We start from the raw sequence: 18877 nt of genomic DNA on the forward strand, positions 1-18877 counted from the left end.
CTATTTCTCCTTGGTTTCCATGCCTGTTGACATCTTCCTAGAAACGAGAATTTGAGGGTATTGGTAACTTATTTTTCCGAACCCTCAAATGCAAGAAGGAATTACTACTTGTGAGGTAATTCAGGGGGGAGTTGTCTGTATTTTTAAAAAAGGTACTGTTTTTATTGCTTTGTTGTTTGCTATTCTAGGCTTCTTTCGAAGAGTGGAATGAAAATCTAACAGCAGCAGCAACAACAACAACACTACTTCTGGACGCTAGCAGGACCAGTGGTTAAGGGTGATGAGGGCTGTAGTCCAACAACAGCTGTAGACCTAAGTTTGAGATCCATTGCTCTAGATATTGCTGGACTACAAGGCCCATACATAACCCATGGCCATTGGCCACCCTGGTCGGTGTTGGAGCCCAACAACATCTGGTGGGCCATAGGCTACCTACCTCTGTTCTAGAAGATAGGGCTGGAAAAATCAATCCAAGCTAAGCAAACTAAGGGAATTAGATAACAGATGATATATGGAGGTAAGGGAAGTGGGGGCAATCAATAGTTGAAGTGGGGAACAAGGCAAGAAGCAATAAAAGTATATACAGTGGTACCTTGGTTTTCAAACACTTTGGTTCTCAAACTCCGAAAACCCAGAAGTAAGTGTTCTGCTTTTCAAACGATTTTTGGAAGTTGAACGTCTGATGTGGTTGTCAGTTATTGCTTCAGGGGCGCCTGCACCAATCAGAAGTTGTGCCTTGGTTTTTGAACATTTCGGAAATCAAATGGACTTCCAGAATGCCTTAAGTCTGGTGCTTTTGTTTTTGCTATTTATTTTGTGCTTTTGTTTTTGAGGCTTTTCCGGTTAATTTGTTTTTGTGACTGTGTGGAACCCAGTTCAGCTACTGTTTGATTGATTCTGTGACTGCGGAAATGGATAGAAGCCCCCCCCCAAAAAAAAAAACATCCGTGCAGGGAAGAAAAAAATAAAATTTTCATTTTTATCATCTACAATACTGTCTTATTTATTTTTTAGTACAGTGCATTGATTATTGCTTTCATTTTATGGATCAATGGTCTCGTTAGACAATAAAATTCATGTTAAATTGCTGTTTTAGGGTTTTTTTAAAAAGTCTGGAACAGATTCATTCATTTTACATTACGTAAGTAGACATTTTAACCGACTTCTGAAAATTCCACCCGGACGCCGTTTTTCGCGGACAAATCCTGGCAATATCTGGAAAATTCCAGACATATGGCAGGCATAGCATAAGTGCTTGCAAGGGGGACTTTGAATGCGATTGCCAAGTACCAAGTGACCTTGCAGTGAAAATGGCATATGTATTATGCTGTTAATGGGAAAACTAAAAAGTACTGTTGCCACTTTAAATATTAAAAAAACAATGCCTGAATCTTATGCAAAAGGTATTGCTGTTTCTTGAAATGTAAAGAGGTGATGTCTTAATCTTGTGCAATAAAAATATAAAGAGGTAATGACTTAATCTTATGCAATAAAGGCAAACACTCTTCCCCGAAGCCCATAGAAAGTAATTCAGTACAGATGGATAACAGCTTCCTTGAGATGCACATTCAAATGGGCATATAATACACATCTAGTTTCTGCTCATGGATCTGAATCCAGCAGATGTTCTATGCATGGAATCCTCATTGCATCCTTATCTTGACTGGAGCGACCGTGTATTATAGAAGCTTAGGTTGGTATGCTTGTTGGTTTTTTCCTGAAGCCCCATATTGTTTCCAGACTCTCATTCTCTGTGTGCAAAACTATCATTTCCAATTTATTTTTAGCACAACCTGTATTTGCAAACACTCCCACTCTCTGAACCTGGCACAGATTGACAGGAAACGACTTTTCCTGTAATGTAAAGAGAAACTTGTTCCCTACATAAAAGCGGTATCTGATTTCCTAACGAATTGTGCTCTGCAAGTGTCTCATTAAAAAAACACGTTTAGAGTGTGATTGCTAATACAGTATGTAATAATAATAATAATAATAATAATAATAATAATAATAATAATAATTTATTATTTATACCCCGCCCATCTGGCCGGGTCTCCCCAGCCACTCTGGGCGGCTTCCAACAGAAAAATAAAACACAATAATCTATTAAACATTAAAAGCCTCCCTGAACAGGGCTGCCTTCAGATGTCTTCTAAAAGTCTGGTATAGTTGTTTTCCTCTTTGACATCTGTTGGGAGGGCGTTCCACAGGGCAGGCGCCACCACCGAGAAGGCCCTCTGCCTAGTTCCCTGCAACTTGGCTTCTCGCAACGAGGGAACTGCCAGAAGGCCCTCAGTGCTGGACCTCAGTGTCTGGGCAGAATGATGGAGATGGAGACGCTCCTTCAGGTATACTGGACCGAGGCCATTTAGGGCTTTAAAGGTCAGCACCAACACTTTGAATTGTGCTCGGAAACATACTGGGAGCCAATGTAGATCTTTCAAGACCGGTGTTATGTGGTCTCGGCGGCTGCTCCCAGTCACCAGTCTAGCTGCCGCATTCTGGATTTATTGTAGTTTTCGAGTCACCTTCAAAGGTAGCCCCACGTAGAGCACATTGCAGTAGTCCAAGCGAGAGATAACTAGAGCATGCACCACTCTGGCGAGACAGTCTGCAGGCAGGTAGGGTCTCAGCCTGCGTACCAGATGGAGCTGATAGACAGCTGCCCTGGACACAGAATTGACCTGCGCCTCCATGGACAGCTGTGAGTCCAAAATGACTCCCAGGCTGCGCACCTGGTCTTTTAGGGGCACAGTTACCCCGTTCAGAACCAGGGAATCCTCCACACCTGCCCGCCTCCTGTCCCCCACGAACAGTACTTCTGTCTTGTCAGGATTCAACCTCAATCTGTTAGCCGCCATCCATCCTCCAACCGCCTCCAGGCACTCACACAGGACCTTCACTGCCCTCGCTGGTTCTGATTTGAAAGAGAGGTAGAGCTGGGTATCATCCGCATACTGATGAACACCCAGCCCAAACCCCCTGATGATCTCTCCCAGCGGCTGCATGTAGATGTTAAACAGCATGGGGGAGAGGACAGAACCCTGAGGCACCCCACAAGTGAGAGCCCAGGGGTCTGAACACTCATCCCCCACCACCACTTTCTGAACACGGCCCAGGAAGAAGGAGCGGAACCACTGTATAACAGTGCCCCCAGCTCCCAACCCCCACAGACGGTCCAGAAGGATGTTATGGTCGATGGTGTCAAAAGCCGCAGAGAAATCCAGCAGGACTAGGAAGCAGCTCTCACCTTTGTCTCTAGCCCACCGGAGATCATCAACCAGTGCGACCAGGGCCGTTTCAGTCCCATGATGAGGCCTGAACCCTGACTGGAAGAGATCCAAATGGTCCGCTTCTTCCAGGCGTGCCTGGAAGTGTAACCCTTTGGGGGAGACCCAGGTGGCGCTGTGGGTTAAACCACAGAGCCTAGGGCTTGCTGATCAGAAGGTCGGCGGTTCGAATCCCTATGATGGGGTGAGCTCCCGTTGCTTGGTCCCAGCTCCTGCCAACCTAGCAGTTCGAAAGCACGTCAAAATGCAAGTAGATAAATAGGAACCGCTACAGCGGGAAGGTAAACGGCGTTTCCATGTGCTGCTCTGGTTTGCCAGAAGAGGCTTTGTCATGCTGGCCACCTGACCTGGAAGCTATACGCCGGCTCCCTCGGCCAATAATGTGAGATGAGCGCGCAACCCCAGAGTCGGTCACGACTGGACCTAATGGTCAGGGGTCCCTTTACCTTTACCTTTAACCCTTTCTGAGGGTATCATTTTTGATCAGTTTAAGGTGCTGAGTCTTTTTTATAACAGGCATAGGCAACCTTGGCTCTCCAGATGTTTTGGAACTACAACTCCCATGATCCCTAGCTAACAGGGCCAGTGGTCAGGGATCAGAAAAATTTTCGCCCCCGCGCGCGTGCGCAGAAGCGGACGAAAATCGCAAAAATAGCGCTTTGCGCATGCGCAAAATGGCGGTTCGGGTCGCATTCGGGTTAGGAACTTTTCGGGTTATGAACTGTGACCCGGAACGGATCATGTTCGTAACCCGAGGTATTACTGTATATTGTACTTGCACTGTACAGATTTTGGCAATCAGCTGTAATTGTAGAGAGTTTGTTATTTCTGTGAGGCAATGAAAATGTACCCCTTATTGCCAGGGGTGACAACTTGAATAAAATATGGGGAGGCAGGTAAACCCCACCCCACATCATCAATCACATTATGTGTACATTTGAATGGCAATGCCCATTAACTTGGGAAGGGGTGGTTCTCAAATGTTCTATTGGGGAGGTGAAGGAATCTCAGCCCCAAGGAGTTGGCCCCTATGCTTATTGAAATGATAGCCCTAGTTCCAGGGATAGTCCCTGATTTAAAGAAGCTGTCCTGGTTTCTGGTTTGATACCAGAATGTCCCACTTTTCCTTAGGAAGTCCATATTTTCATTGGAAAAATATTGGAGGATAGGGAGTTATGTGACCCCTGAGCCAAGGAGATTAGTAACTAACTATACAACCTGTAGAAGACATTTGAAGGTAGCCCTGTATAGCGAAACATTTTATTATGTATCTAAATATGTTGGAAGCCACACAGAGTGGCTGGGGCAACCCAGTCAAAGGGGCAGGGTATAAATATTACTATTATTATTATTATTATTATTATTAAGGACATGGAATGTTTCCTTGTTGGCCATAGTAACACACAGTCAATTGTGGAAATCAGGAATACATCTATCTAAGGTTTGGGTAATTGGAATTCACATGTAGTTTGGATTGTTAAGGGGGCGAAATCAGACAAACATCAGTCATAATCTGAATATGTATTCTATATAGAATTTAGTTTCATTTGTGCTACTGCGGTGTATTTATTTATTCCATTCATATTTCACCTTTCCTCCCAGGAACTCAAGATGGCGTCTATTGTTCTCCCCCTCCTCATTTATTCTCAACAACAACCATGTGATGTAGGATAGACAGAGAGGCAGTGACTGGCCCACAGTCACCCATGACTGAGTGGAGATTTAAACGCTGGTCTCCCAGGACCCAGTCCAACAATCTATCGCCATCCCACCACATTGGCTCTCTAGGACTCCTGTATGTTTCAATCATTTATTCATTCTTTTACATCTAAACAGATGAAGCATGTGCAAAATGGAATAAGAGCAAGCTTTGTGGGAATGAACGCCATAATGATCACCATTCCCTCGGAGAATGAATTCAGGTGGTGTGTGCTGGCTGGATTAGAGTCAAAATGGGGCCACCAAAAAGTGAGAAGAAGGTATTATCCCCAAATTTGCAGACATAAACTTAAAAAGTTTTGAAACAAATCTAGGGGGCAAAAAAAAAAGCCTGGTGGGAATTGAGTGTGCTCAATAGCTGTGAAATACTGAGTGCCAATTTGATAAGGGAAGTGGAAATGTAGAATGGGAACAGTAGTGGAAGGGAATGAGTAGTCTGCACCCTTTAATGAAGACTGTAACATTATTTTATTTTATTTTATTTTATTTTAGAAGGTTGCATCTGTTTGGAATGTTGTGCCTGTTACATTCGAATACTGTAATAAAGTACAAAAGTTGCTATTTTAGTGTGCAAGCTTTAGAATTATACAAGATTGTTCATAATGCAGAAACGAAAAATGAATTATTCTCAGCAATACATTTATTCCCCAAGATTCCTTACCACTGCCAATTTTAGGTCTCTTGCAGGTACATCTAAGAGCGCTTTTCTGTATTGTTGGGATGTCATTTAATCTAAGAATATAATTCCTGATGTACCGTATATTGAATTCCATGTTGTTCAACATAACAGTTTGGATTAATTTTGCCCAAGGCAGAAATAGCACCAACAAGTTTGGTCTTCTAACAAATTTGTTTACCTATATTTGCAAAGCGCATTGATTAAAAAGAAAATACCAAAACCAGTGAGATTAAAAACAAAAAACCAGATTAAAAACAAAGAACAAAAAACGGAACCAGGTTTGCACCACCTGGTTTGAGTAGGCAGTTCACAAAATAACCCCACCCACCCTTGGTAACACTGGCAGATGAATTTCTCTTTCATGACCTCCATGTCCTCCTGCCTCAGATTTCCTTCCACAACCACTCTTCTCCCCGTTTCAGAGGTATCGAGCCAAATCTTAAAACTGTCCGGAGACAAGTGCAGGTAGGCATCCGATTCACTGTTTTTACGAATGCATCGTCCATTCTCCTTACAGAGAACTTTGCTGCAGAGCTTGGCCGCAGAGGTCACATTAATGATGTAATGTCCCAAGAGGCCATCCACGTACTTTTTCACAGTTAAACAGTTGTCCTAAAAGAAAGCAAAGAGAGGTTTCCTTACAGAGCAATCCTATAGATGTCTTCTCAGAAATAGGCCCCACTGAGTGCAATGGATCTTATTCCCAGGTAATTGGTTCTATAGGATTCCACCTCTAAGCAGTTGGCACTACAGTCAAACCTCGGCTCTCGAACACTTCTGTTCCTGTTTTCGAATGTTTTTCAGAACCTGAACATCCGACGTGGCTTCCACTGAGTGCAAGAAGCTCTTGCAACCAATGGGAAGCCACACCTCGGTTTTCGAACATTTCAGAAGCCAAATAGGCTTCCAGAACGGATTTCGTTCGAGAACCAAGGTACCACTGTATTGTCTAAATGACTAGCACAGATATTTGTTCAAGGGCAGGCATAGGCAAACTCAGCCCTCCAGATATTTTGGGACTACAACTCCCATAATCCCTAGCTAACAGAACCAGTGATCAGGTATGGTGGGTGTTGTAGTCCCAAAACATCTGGAGAGCCGAGTTTGCCTATGCATGTTCAAGGGAATATGAAATGGGTTCAGTCATGAGTGACTATGAAACTTCTTTGAAACACAAAAATCTCAGCTTTGTTTGTTTATTCCTAAATTTATGGAGTACAGAGAACAATGACGAAATGTGTGGGTAAGGAAAGTGTTTGGTCTGACTTTTGCTAATCCTAGTACCAGGTTCTCCCCATCATCCAGTCTCCTAAAGGCAAGTATGGTAGTAACTTCCTCTTTGCTTCCCCATTCAAAGTCTAGCATAAATAGGTTTGGTAGATCACAGATTTTTGAAGCCAAAATCGCACATGCACAAAATGAGTACATTCATTAGAATATCTCTATTGCACGCTACCAAAGAATTAAAGTTTGGGTTTGAGTTCTTCAACACAAAATGTTGCACAGCCTGTGCATTCTACATGTGACACCCCAAGTGTTGCTATAGGCTGGATCTAGACACATCAGGAAAGCGTTTCAGGAAAACGTGTTGTAAACCTCAAAGTGGGAAATCACATTGGCGAAAGACGGAACTCTACAGCGCCACCTGGCGTCACAGCGTTATAACACATATAAAATGATTTTTCTTTACTAATGTAGCTGAGTCCATATTATTCCAAATGCATGCGCACAACAACTACATGCAAATCTCTAGGTTTACCTCTAACTCAGATGAGCCACCGAGCTTGCCCTGTTCAGATGTATTCTAAATTTGATGTGTGTGTGTGTGCCTTAACCACTTAGAGAATGACTGATAAAATTATTGGACTTACCTGAGATGGCTAAAGCAACATGCTTAATTAGAGAAAAACCATTAATAACATTTGTTAAGGATTGGAAATTTCTTATGGACTTTTGCATAAAAGAGAAAATGAACTTGTAATATCTGGATTTGAAGGTTGAAAAAAAAATACTAGCTTATAGAAGATAGAATGGTTGCATTCTAAAGAATGAATGTTATATGTAGCTGCAGAGAGCCGGAAATCCTTTTATTCTACTCTGTCTTTCTTTAGTTTTTTCTTTCTTTTCCTTCTCTTCTGCTCTCTCCTTTAGATTTCTCATTTCCTTGTATTTTCTTTGCTCTTTTTTAGATTAATTAGTTGTTTTATCTCAGTATATGATAAAAAATACTTTGCAATGGCTATGTATTTCTGTATATCTTTGGATCAGTACCAACAAATAAAATAAATAAAATAAAATAAATTTGATTTGGGGATTCGTATGGGGGTCAGTAAGCTTTTTCAGCAGGGGGCCGGTCCACTGTCCCTCAGACCTTGTGAGGGGCCGGACTAGATTTTTTTTGGGGGGGGGTGAAAAAATTTCTATGTCCCACAAATAACCCAGAGATGCATATTAAATAAAAGGGCACTTTCTACTCATGTAAAAACGCGCTGATTCCCGGACCGTCGGCGGGCCGGATTGAGAAGGCGATTGGGCCCCCGGGCCTTAGTTTGCCTACCCATGAGCTAAACTATTGGAGATCTTTTTTCTGGGAAGGCCAATCTTGGAATGCATATTGCCATTCCCAGATCTGTGGGCCATAGAAATAGCTAGAACCTGCTATCTTTGCTGCCATCTTTTGGGGATTGGGGATAAGTGTAGGAGGAGGGGGGGTCCCCGAGAATTCCGGCAAAACTCAGCTCATTTTTCTTAACCCAAATTCACTTACAGTAGATCTGGCATACTCCATGGTTCCCCACAGGACAACTCCTGCTGCCCCCAAAGCTGCACTCTCGCCAATAGTGTTCACCAAGTCTTCCTGAAAAGTAAGCCACGGATATGCATAATATAATAGGGTTGCCATATTTTGACAAGCAAGAAAGAGGATGCTGTGACAGCTCTCATTCTAAATACCCCTACAACATGTAGGCTATAGAAGCTGTGATATATTGCTGAGGGGGGTCAGGAGAAGAGAAGAGGACAGCAAGTCTTCAGCCACCCGTTATGTCTACATCTCATCCAGAAAGTATAGCCAAATTTTTTAAAAAATATCCACCCGGACAGAAATTTCACCCCTGGAAAAGAGGGTGTTTCCTGGAAAAAAGAGGACACATGGCAACCCTAATAGAGCACGCTGCACAGTCAAAGCATCATTGTCCATTTTGTACCCACCCATTTTTTTCAGGGGGGGTTGGGGGGGTCACCTCTCGTGAAACAAGCTTGGATGGTTTTTGAAACACTACAATAATACTCTTTAGCGCCTGTTTGCCAGAGATCTCAGTGTGTTGAATGCGCACACCATAGGCCAGGCATCCCCAAACTTCGGCCCTCCAGATGTTCTGGACTACAATTCCCATCATCCCTGACTACTGGTCCTTTAGCTAGGGATCATGGGAGTTGTAGGCCAAAACATCTGGAGGGCCGCAGTTTGGGGATGCCTGCCATAGGCAATAATACCTTTCTCGTGCCACTATCAACTCTCTTTTTTAAAAAAATAAATAAGCAAACACTGTCTGCAGTAAAAGCAATGGTGGCAGTTTCAAGAGACACCCAAATGATGAGGTTAGAACACAGTAAACATATAACCTTTGAAGCAAAGTGAACCATCCATTAAAATCATAAAGTGGCCTGCTTTGAGAGGTTCTGCACACACCATACATTTAAAGTAGATTGCTGCCCTCAAAGAATCCTGGGAACTGTAGTTTATCTCCTACGGAGCTCCAATTTCCACCACCCTTATAACAAACCACAGTTCCCCAGGTTTTTCAGAGGAGGTTGCGTGCTTTAAGTACACAACTTGAGTACAGAACTGAAATGTAGGGAATTTTGTATCCACCAGAACTGCCTTGAATGCATACAAGTGATAGAAAGTTTAGACAACATAGCTCTACCTGCCTCCTCCTACATGTAGACAGAGAAGAAGGGGCTCTGCAGGCTAACTTCACCTCCATCAGCTTCAGTGTCAAACCTATGTGGGAGGTCTGAAGTGGAAATCTCTGCATAATCAGGTGAACATACTCCCAGAACCAGCATTGGAAACCCAGATGGATGCAGCAACAGCTATTGCCATCTATGGCTGGTTTGCCAGCTGAAATCCTTCCTGGACTGGAGTTGCCTAGCCATGATGGTCTACACCAGGCATCCCCAGACTTTGGCCTTCCAGATGTTTTGGACTACAATTTCCATCTTCCCCAACCACTGCTCCTGTTAGCTAGGGACCATGGGAGTTGTAGGCCAAAACATCTGGAGGGCCACAGTTTGGGGATGCCTGGTCAACACCCGAGTAACTTCTTTACTTCCTAGTATTGTCGTACCTTGGTTCTCGAATGGAATCCATTCCGGAAGTCCGCTCGACTTCCAAAAATGTTCGAAAACCAAGGCGAGGCTTCCGATTGGCTGCAGGAGCTTCCTGCACTCAATCAGAAGCCACAGAAGCTGCATCAGATGTTCAGTTTCCGAAAAACGTTTGCAACCCGGAACACTCACTTCCGAGTTTGCGGGATTTGGAAGCAAGGCGTTCGAGAAGCAAGGTACGACTGTAACGTGCTTTACATAAGGCTGCTCTTGAAGATGGTCTGGAAACTACAGCTGATTTAAAACATGTTCTGCAGGTTCTGAGTGACAATGAAAATGGAAATATATGTTGCCAGTTCTTTTAAAAAAAAACTGCTGGGAATGGAAAAGCTTGTTTTTCCAAAATTTCATTGCCACATGAAGATGTTTCTGTTCTGTCGAGCATCTGTGGAGGGATGAGATCTGTACTGTTTGTAATCATTGCATATTTGATTTTAGATTTGTATTTTATTAACTGTTGTGCACCCCCCAAGATGAGTTTGCAAACCGAAATATTGTGGTGTTTGGGAGCCGAAACGTTTGAGAACTAAGCTGTTCAAAAACCAAGGTACGACTGTATTGGGAAATGATTAATAATGAAATGAAAAAATTGTTTAAAAGAACACCACCACACACACACCCAAAAAAACCAACAACCCAGAGGCATTTCTTTCGGGTATGGTACAGACAGGGGGCAGAAAAAGCTATTTCCGTATGCAATGACAGCAGCTCGGAATATGTTAGCTCAGAAATGCAAGGTGGGAGACGGTCCAGAGGAGGAGGAAGAGCTGAAAATGATGGAATGTGCAGAGCTAGCAGGCCTAACCAGCAAGGTAAGAGAACAAGAAGAACAGGTGTATAAAGAGGAATGGAAATTATTTGTGGAGTGTTTGGGAAACAATTGAAAGCAAGTGAAAATGCTAGCGGCATTATTGTAAATTAAACAGTATAATTTAGAGTAATATATAATGGAAAGGGTGGAACTAGATGGAGGAAATAGAATATGCAGTTAATTTTGGAAGTCTAAGGAACCATGGGGAAAGAAGAAGGGAAGTCATTTGATGTATTGCTGTATGTTTAGTTGTGGAAAACGTATACCTGAAAAAATAATAAATATTTTTTTAAAAAAAGGAATGGTGGGAGTTGTATGTCTGGGAGAGCTACAAGTTCCCTATCCCTGCCATAAAGACACATCTTTGAGGACCTCTAACTGCCAGGCCCTGAATGGGAGCCCATAGCACCTTTGCAGTCTCTTTTATGCATATTGCTGCTGAATGTGAATATTTGGCATCACTAGTGTAACCTCAGATTTAAGAGAAGTCTGCAATCCACCTTCCATAGCAGGGAGTCCTGGTTTCAAAGTACAGATCACTAGCAAAAGCTGTCCTGAGATCTTCCATAAGTCCCTTTCTCTGACATTATGGTTTCCACCTCTGTACAATCACATCAATATGCAAGAATATCAGAAAGGGTAACACGTGTTAGTGGATCTGAGAGCTTATTAGATGCCGGCATCCTTACCTCTGGAAAAGCATCGAATGTATTGGTATAATATGGCCTAGCATACACAAAAACAGGCAAAGCATAGTCCTTCCGAGCGATTGAAGCAATGCGTATCGCTTCTTTAACCCGATGGTGTACAAATTTCAAAGCGTTTGGGCTGCCCTTCAGCATGTACTCCAGGTATATGGAAGGGTAAAGGGCCGTGCTTTCTTTCCACAGCCAAAGCAGATTATCATTCCGCAAAGTTTCAATGTCTGGACATTTGCCTGTGTACGTGTCTGGGTGGTTCTTGTAATCATAATTGTAGCAGTCTGGGTAGAGGTAGTAACCCCAGAGTCCATTTGGCCTCATATCTTCAGCTAGGAGAAGGGTGCTGTTCATAAAAGCCCTCCCTGCATTTTCAAACTCTTCCTTCGCAACTTGCCTGATTTTGTTCTCGGGCCACTGAGGATACTGCTTTCTGACAAGTTCAAGAGACTTATTTCTGTAAATTGCTTTTTGGCCCCAGTTTCTATCCCATTCGGGTCTCCAGTTTTCCCAGTCGATGACCCCGAGCCCGTGGAATTTCTTCATGGGGATGGCACGCTCAATGTCAGCCTTGGCTTTGATGAGGTGTTTGGTGAGGCTCTCGTTCTGTGGCACCCCGCCATTGATGGATTCGCCATTGTCCTCTACATGGGGATAGTACCCTAGATGAGTGTGATAGAATATTGTCACACTGGAGCCGCTCAAAGTCTCGTTTGGATTTGTCACGATGTCGAAAATGTTGAGGTCCAAATCAACCTTGTAGCGCCGCCGACACTGTTCAGTCGGTGCATTCCAAAACACTAGAAATGGTTTGTTAGGGAACAGTGGCGCTCTCGTCTGCATGGTTTCACTTCCATTGTTGGCCTGCGTGATTTCACTTCCATTGTTGGCCTGCGTGATTTCACTTCCATTGTTGGCCTGCGTGATTTCACTTCCATTGTTGGCCTGCATGATTTCACTTCCATTGTTGACCATCAGCAACACCCACAATGCTAGGTATTTAATCCACACGTGGCTCATAGTATGGGGTAACTTCATCAAAGGAAAAACTGAAAGAGATAAGAAAGAAACGTTAATGAACAGTGGCAGCCAAGGGTCGGGAAGAACTTTGCCCCTCTAATTGTCAGGCGGCAGCGGAGCCAACCCCCACAGCAGGTTGCCAGGAACGGACAAGACAAGGAAAGTCATTACCACCTGCTTTTATTCAATATTCACAGAGAGGGGCTTGGGAACGTGGTCCCTCAGAACAATGGCGCTGCTCCAAGTGAAAAAACCCCCCATCTGTCTCTCCCACTTCCTCATGCGTCATTGCTATGGGTGGTGGAAAGCGCCTTCGGCCTTTGAGCTCTTTGCTCTACTACTTTCAAGGCCCACAATGTTCTGGGAGAAGGGGGGGGTCTGGGATGCTTTCTAAAGACACTGTGTCCACCAGCTGTCGCTCCCCTAGTGCTTCTTCCTCCTCTTCTCCCATTATTTCCCAGCTTTTCCCCTCATCTGCCTCTGAGCTGTGACCTCCCTCAAACCCGTGTTGTAATGCTTAACTGTCTCCTCCTTGTCTGGAAGGGTCAGGCTGGGGAAGCAGTCTCCACCATTCCTCCTCTGCCCAGACCCTGACATCAATTGATGAATAGCTGTGGGGAACCTTTGGCCCTGCAGATGTTGCTAAACTACAACTCCCATCATCTCTGGCCTTTGCTCGGGCTTGATGAGGCTGATGGGAGTTGTAGTTCAGCAACATCTGGAGGGTCAAAAGGTTCACCATGCCTGAATTAAAAGTTGTAGCCCTGGAAAAATACGTGCAGATTGATCCAATTGTCATTCTACAGTGGTACCTCTACTTACGAATTTAATGCGTTCCGACCACACATTTGTAAGTCGAAAAAAATTGTAAGTCGAATCCCATAGGAATGCATTGGGTGAAAAAATTCGTAAGTCGAAGCAACCCTATCTAAAAATTTGTAAGTAGAAAAAATCCTATCTAAACCGCATCCAAGATGGTGGACGGAGCTCCGTTTGTAAGTAGAAAAATTCGTAAGTAGAGTTATTTGTAAGTAGAGGTACCACTGTATATAAACTTGGAGTTAGTGAAATTAACTAAGTGGTGCAAATATTTGAGTAGGCATGCCTAGGATTGTAGTGTCAGTCATGATTTGATCCCATTTAAATCAATGACGCTTGGGCTAGTAATTACTAAAGTGTTCCATTGGTTTCTCTGGGATGAAGGCTGCAATTCCGTATGCCCCATTGAACTTGATGGGACTAAGTCTGAGAAGACACACATAGCATTGCACTGTCATGTACTTGCCTACTCAGATGTTGTTGTGAGCTAACACAAACGTTCTATCAACACTATCATTCTACTTGCCTAATGCCTCTCCTCTCCTCCTCTTGTGTGCAAGGCATATGTTGGTGGGAGAGAAAGCCCTGTTTCACAAGCAGGACTTGTGGTAGCTCTCAATAGTGCCCCTACTTAGTTGAATCTAGCCCAATATTCCGTTATTCTCAGGTAAATGTGTGCCTTCATTTGTGCAAACCAGTATTTTCACATTTAATCAGTCATTTGATGAAAGTTCAATTCCAAAAACAGAATTGCAATAGAATTCCCCGTAAGGTTTCCAAACCAATCTTGATTAACATTCTAAAAGCACATCATAAATGGATAAAATAACAGTCACTAATCAGCAATCCCTGGTATGTCGGTTTGATTACTATAAAAAACATTAAATAAAACATACATTTCCCCCCTCCTACTGGTCTTATTAGGTTTTATTATTATTATTACTAGCTGTTGAGTGTATGTAATACACAACATATTGACAACGTAGAAATTGTTCCAGCAAGTGTTTTACAAGATGAAATGTATCACACAGCAGCAATATCTCAATGCTAAACATTTCCTTTGGCTCATCATTTTGCAACACTTTTTGATGTAACTGTCATGCCAACATAATGCCTCTATTTGTCGTGCTATGTGATGTGGGTAGAATAGTTCAAATCCTTTCATTCAAAGTGGGTGGATCAATGAAAGCAAATTTTGCCTTTGTACAGTAGCCTAGCCAGGGGTGGAGGAAGGGGTGTGTGGTAGGAGTGGGCCAGCCCGGGTGTCACCACTGAGGAAGGGTGACAAAATGCCGGGGGGGCACTCACCGTGGGGCCTGCAGCACACCCGAGCCATGCATCTCTCCTGGGAGTGATACGGTGGCTTGGGCACCCGCAGGCTCCACACTGCCCCAAACGGTCCGCCCGCCACCTCCCCCTCAGCTGTAGGGCAGCTGAGTGGGAGGAGGCAGACAGAATCCTCGGAGGCACCTTACTGGGAAATGATTCCCCCCATCATCTTCCCCCAGCCCCACTTACTGGGCCCCTTACTGGGAAATGATTCCAAGTAGTAGAGAAAATTTAAATGAAAGTGATGTGTTAAAGTTTTGGAAGTTGTTTTTTTATTGATTATGGTGCAAATGAAATGTATATTTCTTTTTTTGTATAGATTTTAATATTAATAAAGATTTTTTTTGCAAAAAAAAGGAAATGATTCCCCCCATCATCTTCCCCCAGCCCCACTTACTGGGCCCCTTACTGGGAAATGATTTTCCCCATCATCTTCCCCCAGCCCCACTTACTGGGCCCCTTACTGGGAAATGATTTCCCCCATCATCTTCCCCCAGCCCCACTGAAGAGCCAACCCATTTACACTACACTATTGCTTCTGACTCTGTTATATTTCTCATGGCCCTAACACTAACCCTATATGTAGGCAGAGCAGGGTCTTCCAAGGAGACAGATTATTTGCTCATCACTTCCTCTGATGCTTCCAACAGGTTTGGTAGTAACCATCCCTGGTCCTTCATTCCTCATCAGATCCCTCTGTGTACTGAAGGCAAGCAGCTTCCTGAAGTTCCGTTCCATTATAACCCCACCATTCTATTTCTCCTTGGTTTCCATACCTGTTGACATCTTCCTAGAAACGAGAATTTAAGGGTATTGGTAACTTATTTTTCCGAACCCTCAAATGCAAGAAGGAATTACTACTTGTGAGGGAGTTGTCTGTATTTTTTTTAAAAAGGTACTGTTTTTATTGCTTTGTTGTTTGCTATTCTAGGCTTCTTTCGAAGAGTGGAATGAAAATCTAACAACAGCAGCAACAACAACAACAACACTACCGTGTTTCCCCTTTTTTAAGACACCGTCTTACAACTTTTTTTCCTCAAAAAAACACACGGTGGCTTATTTTCAGGGGGTGTCTTTTTTTTAAAGTGCCGGTACAACTGGGTCCCACTGGCTCAGGACGCTTGGCGCTCTCTTCCGCGCACATTTTATGCCTCTTCTATTCTCTCCGTTTCCCCTCCTCCCCATCCTGAATCAAGGGCTCTCCTTCCTTGGAGGCTTCTAAGCAGAGGCTGGATGGCCACCTGCCTAGGAGACAGCCACCTCACTCTGTGAGGTGGATTTAAACCTCGTAGGATGCCGGAGCAGGAGGTATACATGAAGCTGCCCACTGTCATGTCAGTGTAGGTGGGACTGCGCTGGTCGCAGTCGAAGCACTTGCGGTTGGGTGGGAGCACTGGGAGGCTGCTCATCTCCCATGGCTTTGAAGGCGGCGGCGGCTGGGTGTGTGTGCGTGCGTGCGGAGGTATAGAGGCTGCTCCCCAGGCTCTCTCACGCTGACCGGGGAATGAGGAGGGAGGCCGGGACCCGTCCCGCTCCGAGACGCTCGTGAGGGAAGCGCGAGGGGGACGAGGCTTGGGCCTGCGCCTCTGGCGTGCGCAACCCCAACTGACAGACTGACAGAAGGAAGGGAAGGGAGGGGGAAAGGGAAGGAGGGGGAGAGGAGCGGCGTCAGCTCTCGGCGAGGAGGCCGGGGCAGCTGAATGACAAGCCAAAGAGGAACCTGCGCGGCACCCTTTCTCTGTCGGGGGGGGGAGTGAGAGAGAGAGAGAGAGACGTGATCACAAAAATACAGAGAGAGACAGGCGCGCACACGGGGAGAGAGAGAGAAAGACGCACGGGGAGAGAGAGAGAGAGACGCGCACGCGCACAGAGAAAGGGACGGACATGCACATACAGAGAGTGCGGCGCTGCTTCGCGCTTTGTCAGCGCTGTAGCCGCCGTGGCTTCTGAACGCCAACGCGACCTGGCAGGCTTCCTCCTCCTGCCACGGCCGGCATTGCAGGAGCTGGGTCCTGCTGGCTTGTGCCCTCAGTGCTCCGTGCGGCACTGCTGCATGCTTTATCGGCACTGCAGCCGCCGCCGCCGCTTCCGGGCACTGACCCAACCCGGCAGGCTTCCTCCTCCTGTTGCGGCCACCGTGCTGTGTCCCGCTAGCTGGCTGGGGCGCTCGGTGGTCTTGCTCCGCACGTCGCACAAGTATGGCTTATTTTCGGGGTATGTCTTACATTTCTCAAATGATTAAAAACCCTGCCATGCCTTACTTTTTGACTACGTATTAAAAAAGGGGAAACACGGTACCTCTGGACGCTAGCAGGACCAGTGGTTAAGGATGATGAGGGCTGTAGTCCAACAACAGCTATAGACCCAAGTTTGAGATCCATTGCTCTAGATATTGCTGGACTACAAAGCCCATAACCCATGGCCATTGGCCATCCTGGTGGGTGTTGGAGCCCAACAACATCTGGTGGGCCATAGGCTGCCTACCTCTGTTCTAGAAGATAGGGCTGGAAAAATCAATCCAAGCTAAGCAAACTAAAGGAATTAGATAACAGATTATATATGGAGGTAAGGGAAGTGGGGGCAATCAATAGTTGAAGTGGGGAACAAGGCAAGAAGCAATAAAAGTATATACAGTGGTACCTTGGTTCTCAAACACTTTGGTTCTCAAACTCTGAAAACCCAGAAGTAAGTGTTCTGCTTTTCAAACGATTTTTGGAAGTTGAACGTCCGATGTGGTTGTCGGTTATTGCTTCAGGGGTGCCTGCACCAATCAGAAGTTGTGCCTTGGTTTTTGAACATTTCGGAAGTCAAACGGACTTCCAGAATGGATTAAGTTTGGTGCTTTTGTTTTTGCTATTTATTTTGTGTTTTTGTTTTTGAGGCTTTTTCGGTTAATTTGTTTTTGTGACTGTGTGGAACCCAGTTCAGCTACTGTTTGATTGATTCTGTGACTGCGGAAATGGATAAAAGCCCCCCCCCCCAACATCCGTGCAGGGAAGAAAAAAATTTTTTTTTCATTTTTATCATCTACAATACTGTCTTATTTATTTTTTAGTACAGTACATTGATTATTGCTTTCATTTTATGGATCAATGGTCTCGTTAGACAGTAAAATTCATGTTAAATTGCTGTTTTAGGGTTTTTTTAAAAAGTCTGGAACAGATTCATTCATTTTACATTACGTAAGTAGACATTTTAACCGACTTCTGAAAATTCCACCCGGACGCCGTTTTTCGCGGACAAATCCTGGCAATATCTGGAAAATTCCAGACATATGGCAGGCATAGCATAAGTGCTTGCAAGGGGGACTTTGAATGCGATTGCCAAGTACCAAGTGACCTTGCAGTGAAAATGGCATATGTATTATGCTGTTAATGGGAAAACTAAAAAGTACTGTTGCCACTTTAAATATTAAAAAAACAATGCCTGAATCTTATGCAAAAGGTATTGCTGTTTCTTGAAATGTAAAGAGGTGATGTCTTAATCTTGTGCAATAAAAATATAAAGAGGTAATGACTTAATCTTATGCAATAAAGGCAAACACTCTTCCCCGAAGCCCATAGAAAGTAATTCAGTACAGATGGATAACAGCTTCCTTGAGATGCACATTCAAATGGGCATCTAATGCACATCTAGTTTCTGCTCATGGATCTGAATCCAGCAGATGTTCTATGCATGGAATCCTCATTGCATCCTTATCTTCATTGGAGCAACCGTGTATTACAGAAGCTTAGGTTGGTATGCTTGTTGGTTTTTTCCTGAAGCCCCATATTGTTTCCAGACTCTCATTCTCTGTGTGCAAAACTATCATTTCCAATTTATTTTTAGCACAACCTGTATTTGCAAACACTCCCACTCTCTGAACCTGGCACAGATTGACAGGAAACGACTTTTCCTGTAATGTAAAGAGAAACTTGTTCCCTACATAAAAGCGGTATCTGATTTCCTAACGAATTGTGCTCTGCAAGTGTCTCATTAAAAAAACACGTTTAGTGTGTGATTGCTAATACAGTATGTGTAACCCTTTGGGGGGGACCCAGGTGGCGCTGTGGGTTAAACCACAGAGCCTAGGGCTTGCTGATCAGAAGGTTGGCAGTTCGAATCCCTGTGATGGGGTGAG

General features: G+C 44.3%; 2 protein-coding genes across 2 annotated transcripts in view; both read right to left on the reverse strand.

Moving 5' to 3' along the window:
* LOC118091109 (hyaluronidase-like) lies at positions 1-12774 on the reverse strand. Its single transcript, XM_060279422.1, has 5 exons — positions 12734-12774; positions 11581-12439; positions 8456-8545; positions 5978-6300; positions 1-37 (listed from the first exon to the last, which is right to left on the reverse strand). The coding sequence occupies exons 2-5, from the start codon at positions 12430-12432 to the stop codon at positions 1-3; spliced, it is 1302 nt and encodes a 433-aa protein (XP_060135405.1). The 5' UTR covers positions 12433-12439; positions 12734-12774.
* LOC132592735 (hyaluronidase-like) overlaps positions 12590-18877 on the reverse strand; it is a 20362-nt gene continuing 14074 nt past the window's right edge. The window contains exon 4 of the mRNA XM_060279423.1: positions 12590-12638. Within this exon, the coding sequence (XP_060135406.1) occupies positions 12590-12638 (49 nt within the window). The remainder of the gene's footprint in view (positions 12639-18877) is intronic.

This window comes from Zootoca vivipara, chromosome 10 (assembly GCF_963506605.1).
Source record: "Zootoca vivipara chromosome 10, rZooViv1.1, whole genome shotgun sequence".
NCBI classification, from domain to species: Eukaryota; Metazoa; Chordata; class Lepidosauria; order Squamata; family Lacertidae; genus Zootoca; species Zootoca vivipara.